The 16,980-nt window shown below is 29.7% G+C and overlaps 2 protein-coding genes across 3 annotated transcripts; both read right to left on the bottom strand.

Moving 5' to 3' along the window:
* Nucleotides 1–874: 874 nt before the first annotated feature.
* MADS1 (floral homeotic protein DEFICIENS) lies at nucleotides 875–5,161 on the bottom strand. Of its 2 annotated transcripts, NM_001308935.1 has the most exon segments (7): nucleotides 982–1,410; nucleotides 1,515–1,559; nucleotides 2,573–2,614; nucleotides 4,238–4,337; nucleotides 4,419–4,480; nucleotides 4,571–4,637; nucleotides 4,755–4,942. In NM_001308935.1, coding segments are annotated over 7 exon segments (735 nt in total). In that variant the 3' UTR covers nucleotides 982–1,179.
* A 7,366-nt stretch (nucleotides 5,162–12,527) lies between these two features.
* Nucleotides 12,528–16,281, bottom strand: LOC101204639 (S-type anion channel SLAH4). The gene is made up of 3 exons (XM_004147823.2): nucleotides 15,832–16,281; nucleotides 14,045–14,449; nucleotides 12,528–13,024 (listed from the first exon to the last, which is right to left on the bottom strand). Exons 1-3 carry the CDS (start codon nucleotides 16,279–16,281, stop codon nucleotides 12,719–12,721), a joined length of 1,161 nt encoding a protein of 386 aa, XP_004147871.1. The 3' UTR covers nucleotides 12,528–12,718.
* Nucleotides 16,282–16,980: the final 699 nt, after the last annotated feature.

Here is a 16,980-nt window from a genome sequence, read left to right as displayed (position 1 = left end):
GTGTTTACTTGACTGACTCTTTTCTACTTTCGAATCTTATCTTTAGTCCTCTTTTGATCATCACCTTGTACCTCCTTTCGATTAATGAATATATTTTGAAGGGGATGATGAATGTGCTAAAAGGGTGCCCACCTAATAGGAATGCTTGGATGCACTGGACCTATCTCATATTCTTTTCTAATAAAAAATATATAAATATTGTATCAAGTATATAAAGTGTATTTAATCAATTGAGTATATCAATGAAACATACATAGCGTGTATCAGCAGTACATGAAGTGTATCGAACATATCACCTATATCAAGCTTATGAAATCTATCGAAATTTGTCGAGTGTATCAACTAGTGAAGTATTATTAAGTTTATTAGGAATATATCAAGTATATTAAGTTCATCGAATGTATCAGTGAAGCCTAATTAAGTGTATTAATAGTACATCACATGTGTATCAAACTAATAACAAATATATCAGTGAGGCATAACAAATGGACGTATGGTATATAATCAAAAGTATAATACCAAACTAATTCAAGTGTATCAATGAAGCACAACATGAGAAGATATTTGTAATTATCTACGTTGGACTTGAGTTTTGACATTTTTACCGAACCAAAAGTGGTGTACTATCACCTTTTTTTTATAAATCTTAAAATCATTCAAAGATGCTCTCACTTTAACCAAGCATGTACATGCTACCCAAAATTATAAAAAGTGATATCGGTGATAATAGAATCTATCACAAATTCATAATATACATACTTGTACGTAAATATGAGCAATAATATATTACGAATAAGATTCTATAATAACTCGATAGCACATAACCATAATAGAATTGATTTCATAAGAGGAGATAAAAAAATGGAAAAAAGAATGAATGGGCAAAAGGGTTTATTTATGATGTTGAGAAAGATGGAGTGTAGTGTGTTGTTCTCCATATTTTAAACCCTGTGATATTCCTCATCACTCATAACAAACTTAGGCAAGAAAAAAGGAAATCCCATATGATCTAGAAATAAACCATACATATAATCTCTTTGGAAGTGTTGTCATTCAATTTAACAACTGAATGAACCAAGAAAAGGGAAAAATTAAACAAAATTAAAAACATATATAGTTGTGAGACATCATGAGTTAGGGTTTGAAAGAGGAGTTGGAATTAATGATATAATATATAGACTACTCAAGGAGTGGATAGGTAGTGAGATCTGAAGGAGGAGGGTGATGAAGGTGAATATTATTAAGATGGTTGTTGTGGGTGTGGTTGGGCTGGAGACGCAATGCAAAAATGCGAGGATGGGCAGCACCTGAGAACCCCATAATTGACTCATAATCTCCTCCTCCAATTCCTACACCTACTCCTCCATTGTCTACCAGCCCATAATGTGGATCTTCTTCTGTTGCAATGTCCTGTACTCTCACAAATTAATATTTATAATATGTGCATATATGTCATTTCATTACATAGTAACACACCATAATGTATATCTACCAATAAACTTAATCACACTTACAAACTCTTGTAGAAGACTCTTGTGTATTTCTCCTACGCTCTTTAACTGCATTTTCACCACATCAAATCAATTTCATGTTACTATAACATTACTTTGAAACTGCAGTCCACCCAATTATCCAACTATCATTTGTCATATGTGTCAAACCTTTATATATATATACAAAAGATGTAAAACCATCAAGTGCTTACAAAGTGTTCTTTAGTTTTTAATAATTTTTTTTAATCATGTAAACTAGAAAATTTATTCTAAACAGATACTTATTCTGTCAGAACCAGTATATAAGTTAACTTATACGCAGTTTTTGTATTATCAACCTTAAAAGTTAAATGGTTTGTTCTTACTTTTTGTAAGGAAAAAAAAAACAAACATAATTTTGATTAATTGATAATACTGTTTTTATAAGAATTCAACTTACTAAAAGAAATATATTTGAAAAAATAAATATAGAACGGTAATACTGCTACATGCAAGCTATATTGCAGTCCAATCATATTGTTCTATGTAGGCTTTTTAGCTTTTTAACTATTAAATGGACACCAACTAGCTAAGCAATACTCTTCTATAAACACATTCTTTAAAGAAAACATTGTTCCAGTAATAAATGAGTAATACTTACATATATGATGTATACATGTGGTTCATTTATCTTTATATACCTTATCTAATCATCTACTCACAGTTTGCTACATAACTAACGCTTTTTTTTATATATAAAGACGTAAAACTATATAATGTGTAGAAAGAGTGCATATTATTCGTGTGAATTTGAGGGTGCTAACTAGTTGCGATAATCAAATACACTTTGAATACAATCCTTTTGACTCCGTGCAAAATTCATTTCAAACTGAATGTAGGAGAATATTTGTATTTGAACCATGTTAAGGGCAGGCTGGCTAGATGGTAATCATTTTTTAGTCCAATCACAAAGGTAATTCTTTTTATAATACATTTTAGATAGCAGTTAAAGTAGTCTAACTACACATTTTTGTAAGATATTTAAAGAGACCTCCCAAACAACGTTTCAATATATATAAATGATAATGATTTTGAATTACCTTCTTCTTGTGTGTTTCGATCTGGTTTGAGATCACCCGGTACTGTTGAACAAAGTTTCAATTTGAATCGGTTAATGTAACACATACAGAAGCATCTATATTTACAGTTATTGCACTTATATGCAAGATCACTACTATATATTTTTTAACCATTGATTTAGTTTTTAAAATAAGTACATGAGAAATTTTAGTGCTTGAAAACCAGCTTGTGGAACATTTTGAATTACTTTAAACAATCTATATTAAAAATAATAATAAAATAACTTTTTGAAAAACATTATTTTGTATTGTGAATCCAAACTAGCTCTAAAATAATGTCTACCAAATTTAATATAGAATCAAAGTCGATAAGACATACATAATTTATGACATGCTAAAAAGTGAGATTATGAAGGGCTTATAAATCATTCTTTTAAAAGGAAACAACGAAATCCCTTCGTTGAATAATAAAAATGTAGGCAGAGGAATCTAGTGGAAAATTTTCTAACCTAGAGAAATGATAGATGCATCATAATTACAAAGTAAGTTTTTTATACACCAATTTAATCATTTTCAACCGTCCATAGTTGAGAAGTCTTGATCCATTGATGCATCTATACTGATCTCTTTCTTCTAGTATCTTGTTATAAAAACATCCGCGCAACCAATTGATTTCTAAATTAGGATCGTGGGTTTAGAACTTCACAATGATTGTGTATTCTTCAGATATAACCCATGTACTTAATATTGTATAACCCTGATTTACGGTTTAATAGTTGTTTGAATTAGAGCTTATTTGAAAAGCAACAATACTTTCCCAGACTAGAATCTCAAACTAAAAAAACATTATTTGAAAAAGTAAAAATATTTCTCTTCTGATTGACATATCCTTAAATATAAAAAGATGCATATTTGAGAACCAATTTTAAGAGTGTTCAAATCACTTTTGTATAATCACTCAAAACTAATTTAATACTCAATTGTACACTTTTAAATAATATAACTTTTATATCATCAAAATATATTAGAAATTATTAGAAATATGTTTCAATGTGATTTTGAAAAGGACAAAGTAATTCAAACAACATTACAGTTCCTCTCAAATATCCCCGGAATAGTTTTTGACTCTCAGAACTACTTTAAAAGTTATGATAAGGTAAATTTTTTCGTTTTGGTAAGGTTGAATTTGGTCTACCACAATCAAAGCTCTTAGGAAGCCACGCTCTTCTCCCTCCTCCACTATACACTTCTGTTTTTTAAACAAGATACTAGAGATAGAGGAAATGATGGCGCGACCGAGATATCTCACTTCAACTAGGTTGATATATCACAAGCAAATCTAAACACCCCCAATACCACAAGTGAAGCATTATCTTCAAGAGAAAATACATGAGATAGCTAGAGGATAGCTCAAAAAGTCATATACATCGAAGAAAAATGGCAAATGAAAAAAGGGAGTGATTTTAATCGATCAAGATGAGCACATAAACCATTAATAATAATACAAAAAAATCTAAAAAATCTAAACTCAACTCCCAAGACTTAATTAAAGTAGCTACTGATATCGTTTATAGAAGTAATTAAGTCAAGAAACCAAATAGATGAAGATGATTTATGATAGTTATAAACATAGATGTAAAATAGAAATGAAGTAATTTTAAAAGGGATAAGAGAGAGAGAATAGACCTTGCGTTCACGGATGATCCTGACAGCATTATCCATATCTTGCTCAAGACATCGGAGTTCTTCAAAACTCAGATCATTCATACATTCCCCCATCCTCTGCCTGAATAATATATTTAAAAAATTAATTAAATTATATATTTAAAAAAAATAGAGATGATGATGATGAGAATATAATTAATACCTAATCTGCCTTCGGAGATTTCGGTTGATATCTTTGAGCTTCTTGAGATTGTCTTGCATTCTCTGGACCGCACCATAGAAATACAATATATAAATTAGAGTAGTTATAAAAATAGAGAGAAAGGTAAGAGAGAGGGCCGGGGTGAGGCTGACCTCATAGTGAGTGATCCATAAATCAACGCCTAAAGTCTTCTGGTACTGATCGAAAAGCTCCTTAGTCCTAAAAAATCAAATCAAACAGATCATCATATCATTAAGAAGGAGAAGGAGAAGAAGAAGAAGAATGGGATAGGGTGTGGTTGATTTGATTTATTATATATATATATTTAATACTTACGAAGTGGCAGGGCTGATATACTCGTGAAGTTTTCCAGTGCTGGAGAACATGATAATGGAGACTTTAGCATCGCAGAGAACCGTCAATTCGTTGGCTTTTTTGAACAGCCCGTTGCGTCTCTTGGAGTAAGTCACTTGCCTGTTTGTAGGGTTTTCTATTCTCTTGATCTGGATCTTCCCACGAGCCATATTTTTTCTTTTTCTTCTTCTTCTTCTTCTTCTTCTTGATCTTCTTCTTTCTTGTTGTTGTTGGTGTTGTTGTTTGTGGGAGAAATAGACATACATTATTAGGTGAAATAAATAATGAATTAGAGAAGAAGAAGAAGAGGGTCTTCCGTAAATGGAAAGTTAGGGGTTAATTCTGGTGAAAGGCATTGTCAGGTTTTACCATTTAAAAACCTCCTCATATGTCCTTGTTGGTTCTTCTTTTACTTTCTGCCTCACTCCCCACTCGGGACCATCTCGAAAAGGGAGTTTAAAGGATACAAAAACTTGGGTGCATTTCTCATCTTTTAAGTCCCACAAAATAAAGTTAAATATTACTTTTTAAAAAACAAAATTAGTGACCAAATCAAATTTGTATGCGAAAAGATGGAGACCATCCCTTCTATCATACATTTAATCATTCTTCCATCAAAATTATTCAATTCACAATCACACATTACCATACATATTTTTTTATATTTTTTAATTAAACTACTCCAATTCCCAACTTCCTACATACTTGTGTTGTAACTCAACTTTTACAACATAACCATGATTAAAATCTTTTAGTGGGTGTTTAGTCTAAGAAGTTCGAGTAGGTTAGAGTTGCGAGAATGAAGTTTTACCTACTTCATTTTTTATGTGTTATAATTAAATATAATATTAAATTTACTTTCACTCACTCACCTAAACCTCAAGTTTTTGGGTTGAATTTTGATTGACTTAAAATGGTACAAATGGATATTGTATCACCTTCTATATATGCAAGAGAACATTCATAGCTTTCTATTCCTACTATTTTTGTTATTATTCATGGGTTTTATTAGGTGTATAGTTCCTTGTGGAGCTCATGCTTGGTTGTGGTTGTGGTTGTTCCCTAGCCTCCATCCCAAGGTGCTATGGACTAGGGCTTGGACACATGTCCTCTAATGAATTTTTTAAATACTTCTTTCAATTCTAAAGATTTATTACAAATATTCTAGAATATAACTAAACAAATTTAAAGTGCTAAAGGAATGCTAATTAACACAAGCATAAATGATCCCTCCACATGTGTTATAATAACATGTTAAAAAAATATATTGGAAAAAAGTATCTAATTTTAAAATAATATCTCTTTACATGTGTTACAATTTTCAATTTCTTTTAAAAGCATTTGCGTAATAGTGCTAAGAGAGCATAATTCAAACATACCAAAAGTAAGAAAGAGTACATATGCTTCAAATTTCTCCATAATCATGTAATATAAAAGAGTGTTGGATTGCCTTTTTAAAGTATTTAAATTAAATATATATATAATTTGAAAAAATTTAGGTATTCGGTAACTTTTGAAAATACATTTTTTAAAAATGAGATTGAACAAAATTATTTTAGGTATGTTAGAGTTTAAAAATTAAACTCATTTTATACAAGCTGTTTAAAATCAAACATAATTTTAAAAACATTTTTTTCAATAAATAATCCACATACATTCTAAAAGAAAGAAAAAATTGTCTTTTTAGTTTCTACACTTGTATGAACTAGCCAAGAAATGGGTGCAATGCCCATAAAATCTGGCTACTTAAAACATCTCTATTTCAAACAAATATATCTTATTTTGAATAGTTGCGTCCCACAATTAACATTAAATACATTAAGTTACTTAAAATTTTACTCGAGGGAAGTAATATAAGAATTTATGAAAATTGTAAATTAGGTAAAAAGGACATGTAAAAATTCTCCTAACATAATCTTTTTTAATATAATAAAGATAACTTTTTTATGTCTGAATTTTCAAAATAAATCTTTTTAGTGTTTGACTTTTTTAAATAAGTTTAAAAAGTAAATAATTAACTTTATGTTTTCATTTTAAATAATTATGTGACATTTTGAAATAGAAGAATAATTTCTAAAAAAAACATACCATCCCTAAAACTATTTTTCTAATTTTAAATATCATATAGATTTTTTAAAATAAATCAAACACAAAATCAATACATCTAATACATTTTAAATCTATTTTTAAAAAGAAAAGAAATATTTAGTTTCATTTTATTAGGTTTTTTTAAAGAAAAAATATTTTCCAAGTTTTTGGAGGTTTTTATTGATTGATATATCTTTATAGGAGATTATTTTTAGAAGATATTGTAAAGTTCTTCATCTATAAAGTTTATGATCGAAAAACCAACTTTAATTGAAAAATCTTTAAAAGATCTCTTTCCTTGTCCGTTTCAAAGTTTTTTCTTCTTATAAAGAGAAAGATCATTGTTCTTCGAGGTGTTCGTTGACAAATCTTTACGAAGATAAGTAATTACCTTCTTAGATATTTTATAAAGATTGTTTAATATTTTTAAAGACAACTCAAGGTATATTAATGGTAAGAGATTTAAAGAAAACTTAGTAAATTGAGATAGGTTCAATTACTTTTTAAGGGAAGTCCGACTATCTTTATTAAATTCAAATAATAATTTAGAAAATATTAAAATGAGCATCAAATCTAGGTTGAGTATCTTCTAAATCGTTGAAATGTGTTCATGGTTACTCATTTAAATCTTAATAAAATCTTCTTATCTAAGCTATAAAGGCTATTTAGAAGTAGGATGAGTTTTCACGGAAGTGTTATTTTATCTTTTTGTTTGTTTAGTTATATATTTGTCGATGTCATTAAGTAAGGTAATAGCTAAAATAAAATAAAATATTTTATTGTTTCATAATATAGTTTGAAAACTCAAAAACAACATTCTCATAAACTTAAACGTAAATATTTATGTAATTAAAAAAAAAAAGAAGAAGAAATTGCGGTTAAGTAGCATCGTAAAATAATTTGGGTCAAATGGAAGCAGCAGTGACTATGAATGCACCCGATCTCATTAAAGTCCGTGAAGAGAATAGCAATAGCAACCTTACCAAAATAGCCTCCTCTCAGGACGTAGCCTATTAGCTAACCCTAACTCAACCTACCTGATCACCTCACCTGCTGCTCCTTTCCTCTACCATTCACCATAACTTTGTTAACCAATGTAACTAACCATTTAACGTTGTCCAACTCCCAACTAATGTCACTTCAAACTTTATATCATAACATATAATATAAACATAACCAAAAATTCAATTCTCTCTCTCTTTCTTTCTTTCTTTCTTTCTTTCTTCTTTTTTCTTTTGGGGGAAGCAACTAAAGATAAAATTATAAAGGGTAAAATATGTGTTTTATATTAATAGATATACATTTGGTAACGGATTTTAGAAATTTGACTCTAATCAAGTTGATAATAAATTTTCATTTATGAGGTTTTATGTAAGAAAAATATTTTGTAACATTATACAATGTAAGGATAAATTGAATATTTGGCCACATGGTGGGTTTGAATTAGGTGAGTTAAAGTACATTTAGGTTGTTGGTAAAGAATTTAGGGCTATATATATGAAATAATGTTTATTTGGTCAATATGACGTTTTAAAAGAGGTATTTTAGTTTCAATGTTTAAAAGCTAATTGTGAAGGGTGTTTACAATAAGATAGGAATTTAAATGATTTGAAAACATTGTTTATTGATTTTGTATATTAACATTTGTTCTCTTCTCTCTTTCCCTCCTCTATTTGGGTAGGTTGTTTCGAAATAAAAGATTGCAAGACTCCAAAATGTTGTTTGTGCTTCCCAAAAGCATAATCAATATTAATTATGATGACAGAAAACCTGATGTATATAATAACAAAATGAGAGACTACAAATACAAATTGATTTTCAGATCAACCGGACTGCCATACCCACACAACAAAACAATTAAAAACCGCAAATTTTTTAATTTTCTCCACAGCCAAACCCTATCAACTCAAATCTAAATTTTAAAATCTCAGGATCCAACTTTTAACTTTATCTAAATCTTAGGGGCCCAACTTGAATTTTTTTTAAAAAAAAAAAATTGATTTGCGTATATAACATGACATATTATATTTTTTTATTATTTTATCTTTATTTTACAAAATCCAAAAATAATTAAAAGAAGAATTTCAGCGCCATAAAACATATATGGGTTGAAGTCTGAATCTAAGAACATAGAATAGAATTTAGAGTGTGAACCTAACATGCCATGTATTTTGAAAAAGAAACAAGAAAAATAGGCACTATCACAAATTATAATTTGAAAATTGAGTAGGATATATAAAGATAGCTTTATAATTACATGCATGTTATGGGTAAAAAGATGAATATTTTATTTGGGTTAAATATAAAGATTGATGTAAAAAAAAAGTCATATTAGGAGGTTGACATATAGGAATAATTATAGAACTTGAAGAGATCAATTCTACGAAAGTATAGGTGTTGCACGTAATTGTTCTACTTTTTCCACATCTTTCCTCTATAGTGAAATAAATCCAACAATATTCATAATAGTTTAACGAATGACTCGATAAGTTAATCGATGAAGAATGTCCGTTACGAAATCTATTTTTATATAAAATTAAGAGACCTTAGCATTTGAGATAAGTTGAAATACATTTTGAACTAACTTTTTACTTTTCTAGGTCTGTAAAGCAAAATTACGAGTTTTCTTTATTTTGCAGGGAAAAACACAACACACATCGATGTAAACTTTCCTCTATTTTTGAGAGCAATAGTTCAATTACTTCCAAAAAAATTACAAATTTAATTAATAGTTGATCTCAGATTTGAATACCAATCATCACTTCAAACTCCAAAGTGAACTTATTTCCAGGTTAATTAATTAACATAAACCACTCCTGGTGGATGGACCAAATGGATACGTTTAAGGGAAAAAAACGTACGTAACGTCTATCACGTCTAACAAAAAAGACTCTCCAAATCCCCAAGATCGAAGGACTTCCTTCTTAATTTTCACGCACCACCATAAATTAAAAGCTCAATAAAACCTGTCCCATGGCGGCTCAAGCAACCTCTCAAAACCTGAAACATCTCACTTTTTTTTATCAATACTTTTGTTGTTTATTACCTTAATCTTCCTTATTTGACTTCCCAACACAAAACCAGAAGACAAAAGCTTGTTTTTCCTTCTTTTTTTCTTATTTGGTTTTCTTGTATGAGAAGACAAACGCTCATGTCCAAATCCCATGGATGTGACATTTAACGAACAGATAAAGCCAAAAGCTTAATTAAAAACATCGTCCCTTCTGCTTGACAAACAAGAAAGTAACAAAACTTAAGCACCTACTCCTAAAATTTAATTAATAGTTTATTATTGTGTGGTTCGATGGTGGTCCTTATTGCTTCTCCTGTCATCTCCTCAAACAGCTTAGTTTAGGGCAGGGGTAGAGTTCTAATATTTTCCACATATATTTTTAGATTAAAATAATAATAGACTTTCTTTATAACTTTAAAAATTATCAGTTGTCTCCATACGTATTTTTTATCTCAAAAGTTGATCTATTAATGTAATTCATCCAATAGTCCAACTACAATTGTCGAGTCATAATTTTTCTTTTCTCTAAATAAGTGTTTTCAATTTGTTTTTTTAGAGTTACTGTGAAAGATGGGTGTAGCCGCCATTATAGGCCAAAACAAGTATTACAACCTCCAAAACCAAGCCAGCAGAGAACATGATCATGAATTGTGCTTAAATTTACTATTATTAAATACTCCTCGTCTTTCTTTGTATTTGTTTCAAATCGCTCTTTGCTTCTATGCCTTCTCTCTTGTTGAGATGACGGTTACATCTCCTGATTCTGATCACCTACTTGTGATTTGTTAAAAAGAAAAATGCTCATAACCTTTCTCATTTCACCGTAGGATCGTATCAGCCTAATGCTCTGTATGGAAAGCTTTTAAGGCTATAATGGTTGCCCATTTTTCTTTATTATTTACATGCATAAATCTTTATCTTCCTACTAAACTATCCATTTCCTTTCTTTTATAAATATTCATTATTTCTTTATCAATAATATCATTTTTCATTTTAAATTTTCTGTTTAAACGCTATAAACTTTCGATTTTTCTTTAGTAAGTTTGTAATTAAGTTTAAGAAAATGTTAAAACATTTGTGACTAAAAATTGTAGTTTTGAACATTTTGAAAAACTAAATAGAGACAGGGTTTGTTGACAAAATTTTGAATTTCACTTTTTGAAACTTTTACTATTATTTCAATTTTGAGTTTTAATCTTTTACCATAAACTAATTAGTGCTATATACTCATGTTAAACGTTTTCTATTGAGTTGTGTGTTAGTTGGCAATATGAACTATGTGAAGATAACATTAGCTTGTAAATAATTTTGCATGATTTAATAATGTTTAATTTTTTTAATTAGAAATTAAAAATATACAAGCTATTTGTTTAGACAAATGAGATATATATGTGTTACTGGTGTGATCACACTTCCTTTATTATATTTCGATTTAGATTTTGTTGTTAAAGTCGTCTGGCTCGTTTGTTATGCTTTCCATCATTCTCAGTTTGTTTAGATTATTTCTCATTGTTATTGGGTGGTTGTTTGGTTATGCTGTGTGGAGAGAAAAGGGTTTTTTCTCGAAAAAGTATTTGTGATGATGTATATATTCAAATTCGTGGTAAGTTTCGGTGTATCCCTTCTTTGACCTATGTGTTACGATGCTGCACACTAAAGATAGAAGATTAAAGCAATTCAAGAATATTTGATGATCAGATTGCAAATGAATATTGATTAAGGGGGAGTGATCCTATTAATGTTATGACAATTGTTTTTGCATAATTAAAATTCTGATAGCTGAGTAAGTTCATAGACAACATGTTGATTTATGCTTAGAGTGTTGTACCCTATGTCATAACATTGTAATATAGTTAATTACTACACGAGTAATATAATCTCTTATATATCATGGGTTTTAGGCCCCCAAATATAGATGTTGTGTCATCAAACTGGATTATCAACGTTTAATGTGTTATCTATATATGTTTTGATGTGTTTTCATAGTTGTTCTCTTTGTTATTAAGGCACAGTATAGTAATCGGTACAACAATAATGAACTGTGTATTTTTCTCAATATGTACAACAGAGTGACTGAAGAAAAATCTTTCAATTAAATGTTCGACCATGCCCTAAGAATGATACTACACCATAACTACAACAAATCAAGTTTGGTATCAACTTAGTCGAGAATGCTTGAATGCACCTACTAATCTCGTTTAGTTTCCATGTGTATTTTCACGAAGAAAAACTACACTAAAAAAGTTTGGATTTAGTAGATCAATTAGGTAGTTGTGGCAGTGATGTATTTCCAAAAGAAACAAATCATCCTCGACTGTATCTTTCAAAATTATTCATTTACTCTCCAGCCAGATAATCCACAAAATAGCTCCCACAACGTTGCTCCTAAGACCAATAGAGAAACATGTAAACCAACGTAAAAGACTACCATTCTTCAAATATCTCCGCAACAAATGATATGATATATTATAATTTTTTTTCTTTTATAAACTATCATTATTTTGTTTTTAGTTTGATATCTTATAGCAATAAAGATAGTTGTGTTCGTCTGTATATCCATAATCAACCGTTTATCTAACAAACGTCACGTTCTCAAGCAAATCACTGCACTTTTTACAAAGAACTCGGCATTTAGGGTTCAGACAACAAAGGGATGAATAACATTTTGTAATGCAACTTTTGGATTATGAAAATTATTTACTTGTGATATATAAAGTGAATACAAAATTGTAATAATCTAAGAGAGCTCTACCTAATCAATATTTGAATCTAAACAACAACAAAGCAAGGACGATAACAGTCGGTGTCTTCTTAATTTTTTTTTTCTTCAATATCCATTTATTAATTAAGTTAATGGTTCTTGACGATGAGATCCGTCCAGAGTTGAGTTGCGTTGAGTGGAGGGATTGAAAAGTGGGTCGTCGTCGGGCAAGAGTAAGCCAGAGTTGAGTACAGTGGCGGCGACAAGGGAGACGACGACAAAAACTGAGATGGTAAGAAGAAGTAGCATTAGAATTTTGGCTGGGAGAGCTTGAACTTGGTGATGATATTGAATGGAGGCAATAGCAAGTGCTGAGATTGGGAAGGAGAAGGCCCACCATGCTATAGTGAACCTTTTCATTGACCTCTTGAATAGTAAAGGCCTGCAAACCTGTTTCGTATATCATAAACCAAACCCACAATTAATAATCGTATTATTGTTAATTAAGATACATAATTAATGAATGCCTTTCTTCATTTAAATTTTGAAAAAACTTAGCTTTCAAAACCATTTTGACAAAACAAGAAGGGTCCAAGTTTTGAAGCTTGCTTTGGTCATGATTTTTAAAATTAGAGTAATAAAAAACATGAATTCTTAATTAAATTTACAAAACAAAACAAAACTTTAAAAACTATTTCTTTTAGTCTTCAAAATTTGCCACTTTTTTTTAATATAAAACCTCCTTTAAAAAAAAAAGTAGATAAGAAAAAAAAATTATTTGGTTTTTTATCTTTTAGTTTCTGGTTTTTGAAAACTTATGTCACCATAACCCATCTCTACGCTTCATGTTTTATATATGCTTCGGTTTCTAGTTTTTAAAAATTATATGATTTTTACTAATGCTTCAAAAAACTATGTACATGTTTGAATTAACTTACCAATAAAAATTGTTTATAAATACTTAAAAACGTTTAAGTCAATTTTTTAAAACAAAAAAAATATAGTTCTCAGAAAGTTTTTGTTTTTAAAATCTGGATAAGAAGTTTAACTCTTTGCTAATAAAAGATGAAAACTCCCCTCTTGAAGACGACATTGAGCTTAATTTAAAAAAGAGACTAAATACCCTATTTAAACTAAATGGCTATTAAACTAAACTTAAATGGTTATAAAAAAATAGAATAATAAAATATGTCTCTTTTCATGTTTAGAATTCCAGTAAGAACAAACACAATTAAAAAAAAAACAAAAAATTGAAACTAAATGAACGTAGTAGCTAAAGATTATGAAACGAAAGATTACGAAACTATCAACCACATAGACTAAGTTGCATTTTAGTTATTATTGTACTTATAGCCTATGTTCTGATAATTAAAAAAAACATATTAAAATATTATTTTCTAATGAATAAAGGTTAAATTTTAAACCATACTGATAGTGTGAAAGGAAAACAAAGTAATTTAGATTTATTACCAGGGCGGTGAATAGAAAAAGGGAGAGAAAAAAGAGCATCTTGGAAGGTGCATCAAAGGCCCCAGAAATGGATTCCCAAGCCAAGCTCGCGAAGCTTGGAGCTGCTATGTAAAGAAAGAACACCGGCCGGAGCATGGAAGGAAGCCGGTCGACTCCAGAGAACCGCTGATAAAGCGTCACAAACAGTACTAAATAATGAACGATCCCCAGAGAAAATAAGCACAATGCACTCTCCTTCCACCCCATTCGTCCGGCTGCCTGAGCCCCGACCAAGTTTCCGATGACGGAGAGTTGGCTGGTGGGATTGGCAACGCTGCATAGGAATCTCCTTCCTTTTGTGAACCATTGGCCATATATTTTCACGTCCAGCACCACTACTGGGATTGCAAATATCCACCACAATACCTATTCCATCACAATATATAATTCATACACTCACTACTACAAAAGCATTGATAGAAAAAGAAAAGTGTATACAATATAACATAGAAAACTTAGGAATTTGAAGTAGAGTTTACAAGCATTTATTTATTGTTTTTTCAAAATTAAGTTTATAAATATTCAATGTATTCTCTAAATTTCTTGGTTTGTCTGTCAACTATGGAAAGATGTCATGAATTTGGTTGCTTTTGGTGTAACTAAGTTTTTTGTTTTTTTATTTTCTTTTACTGCCTCTAATAATATATATATCACTAAATTAGAAGTTCTTCCTTTGGATTTTTTTCTGTTTCTTTTTGCTGTTTTTGACATCGAGCACATCTCTTACTCGTTTTTATATATTTGTTTCTCTGTGTATTCACTCTTTTGGTTTAATGATATTGATTTGTGTAGAAAGAACGTGTCAATTTAGTTCAAAGATATTAAATTTGTATAAGAAGAATGTGTCATGTGAATGCATCTGCCATCTTTTTTTCTACTTTTCAAAACCACGTCAAAATTTGTGAAGTTTAAATTTGACTAAAAATACTTATATTGTATTAAGAAATATGCAAATTAGTTTAAAAAATTTAATGGAATTCAACTAATTCTTCCAAATCGAACAATCCAAAACTAAATGGTTCTCAAAATGACCTTTTTGTCTTTTAGTTCTTAGTTTTTCTTTTTTAAGAAACACGTTAATTCTTATTCAAATTCTAAAGGCAAAAATAAGTATTTATAAAGTAGCTTCTTGATTTTGTTTAGTAACCTTCGTTTTTCATTATTAGTTTATTAAAATCAATTCAATTTTCTCTCTATTCTAAGAATAGTTTTTATTTATTTTAAGTAAAGAGTTAGAAGTCTGAGCAAATTCCAAAACTAAAAATAAGTTTTTAAAACTCCTCAATCTAATTCTCAAAATTTGACTTGATTTTTAATACAATGATTGAGAATAGATTAAAACAACAAAAAATTTAGAAATGAAATTGATATTTACAAGTTTAATTTTAAAAAACTAAAACCCAAAATGAAGATATGTCTAATAAGAAATTTGGTTCTTTGAAAATTAATATGCTTCTTCTCAAATATTTTTCCATAAATCTTTTTTTAAAAAGTAAAAAGTTAGAATTCATACCTAAATTCTAAGAAAACAAAAATTAAAAGTACTCTTTTTAGTTTGAAACATGGGCTAAGTTAAGTTGTTCTTAAAAAGGGTAGATAATAAAAAAAGAAGAAGCAAAAGAGATGTATAGAGTTAGGTAAATTTTAGTGTGTGGGTGTATTAAAAACGTTAGTTTTTAGAATGGAAACAGTAGTAAATTAGACAGAAGAAAAGAAGAAAGAAGAAGAAAAGAAGAAAGAAAAAGGACCTTGTAAAGAGTGGCTCGAGGGGGCAAAAAGGGTGCGGATTGAAGCAAAAGGAACCAAGAAATCCAAGGGGCAAAAAGGTAGTTAACCCCAACATGATGCAAAAATTCGCATTGGACCAACCGGAAGTGAAAGAAACATCTCAAGAGGTAAAAAACAGAGAGACAAAAAAGAAGAAAGAAACCCATTGACCACAGAACAATGAGAACCATGGGATGAAGCAAATCATCATTTTCTACGGCTAGGATTTTCCATAGCAACGTTTGACAACCCACCGACATTCCGATTCGGAAATACCCTGCATGGAATTTCACAAGCATCGTCTCCACCGCCGAAAAAATCCCATCCCCATCCCCCGGACTTGAAGCGCCGCTGTTTTCTTCGTAACCGGTGCTTCCGTTTCCAGGCGATTCCATTTGGAGGATGGTGATTTCAGAGGCGGACGATGCCATAACCACACGGCAAATTTCCTCCAAAATAATTAGAGAATCCTATTCTGATACACCAAAATGTATTAATTGACTATATATACACATATATATGTATATATTTAAATGGACGTTCCTTGTTTATCTTTGAATTTTAATTAATGAAGCCGCCTTTTTTAGGATTAGTGACAGGTTGTTAACACTACGTTCTTTATCTCTAAAGCCATCATTTCTGGTAGTTAATTTGTTTTCTATTTTCACATCCCTATCTTTCTTCCTCTACACCCTTTACCTAATCTCCTTTAGATTCTATTTCCGTCTACAAATTTTGTATCTTCTTTTATTTTTTCTTCTTATATTTTTAAGACAGTTTGCTTTCCTCCCCAGCTTGCTTTTATAAACACCATTTTTTTGTTTTATTAGTTCATAATTTAGTTAACTATTTAACAAAATTATGAAATGACTTCTAGATGATTAGACCCTTCAAACGAGATAATCACTCTTGAAAATTTAAGACAATCGTAAATTGATATTTCATAAAAAAACTAAAAAAAAAAATCACTTTCGTTCTGCCTCACTTCCCCAAATTTATGCTAGATGCAATTTCATCCGCAATCGTAAACTTTTAGTGTCTATATTTTGTGATTCATTAAAGTATTTTTTTCTTTCATTGTTAGAAGATTTATATGCAATTTTGTAAAGTTTATTTTATAAATAAGTTGT

This window comes from Cucumis sativus, chromosome 3 (genome assembly GCF_000004075.3).
Source record: "Cucumis sativus cultivar 9930 chromosome 3, Cucumber_9930_V3, whole genome shotgun sequence".
In the NCBI taxonomy this organism is placed as follows: domain Eukaryota; kingdom Viridiplantae; phylum Streptophyta; class Magnoliopsida; order Cucurbitales; family Cucurbitaceae; genus Cucumis; species Cucumis sativus.
Note: the sequence above shows the minus strand (reverse complement) of the source record. Positions and strands in the feature narration are given on the sequence as shown.

What these genes read in the sequence shown, in the direction of transcription:
- MADS1 (XM_031881595.1), bottom strand. Translation starts at nt 5,038, where the DNA reads ATGTATGTCTATTTCTCCCACAAACAACAACACCAACAACAACAAGAA. An exon ending in TATATCAGCCCTGCCACTTC is followed by an intron (nt 4,638 to 4,754) that starts GTAAGTATTAAA and finishes TTGATTTTTTAG; the next exon opens with GACTAAGGAGCTTTTCGATC. An exon ending in TCGAAACACACAAGAAGAAG is followed by an intron (nt 1,411 to 2,572) that starts GTAATTCAAAAT and finishes GTGAGAGTACAG; the next exon opens with GACATTGCAACAGAAGAAGA.
- LOC101204639 (XM_004147823.2), bottom strand. Translation starts at nt 16,281, where the DNA reads ATGGCATCGTCCGCCTCTGAAATCACCATCCTCCAAATGGAATCGCCT. An exon ending in CTCGAGCCACTCTTTACAAG is followed by an intron (nt 14,450 to 15,831) that starts GTCCTTTTTCTT and finishes GTGATGGAATAG; the next exon opens with GTATTGTGGTGGATATTTGC. An exon ending in TTTTTCTATTCACCGCCCTG is followed by an intron (nt 13,025 to 14,044) that starts GTAATAAATCTA and finishes TATACGAAACAG; the next exon opens with GTTTGCAGGCCTTTACTATT.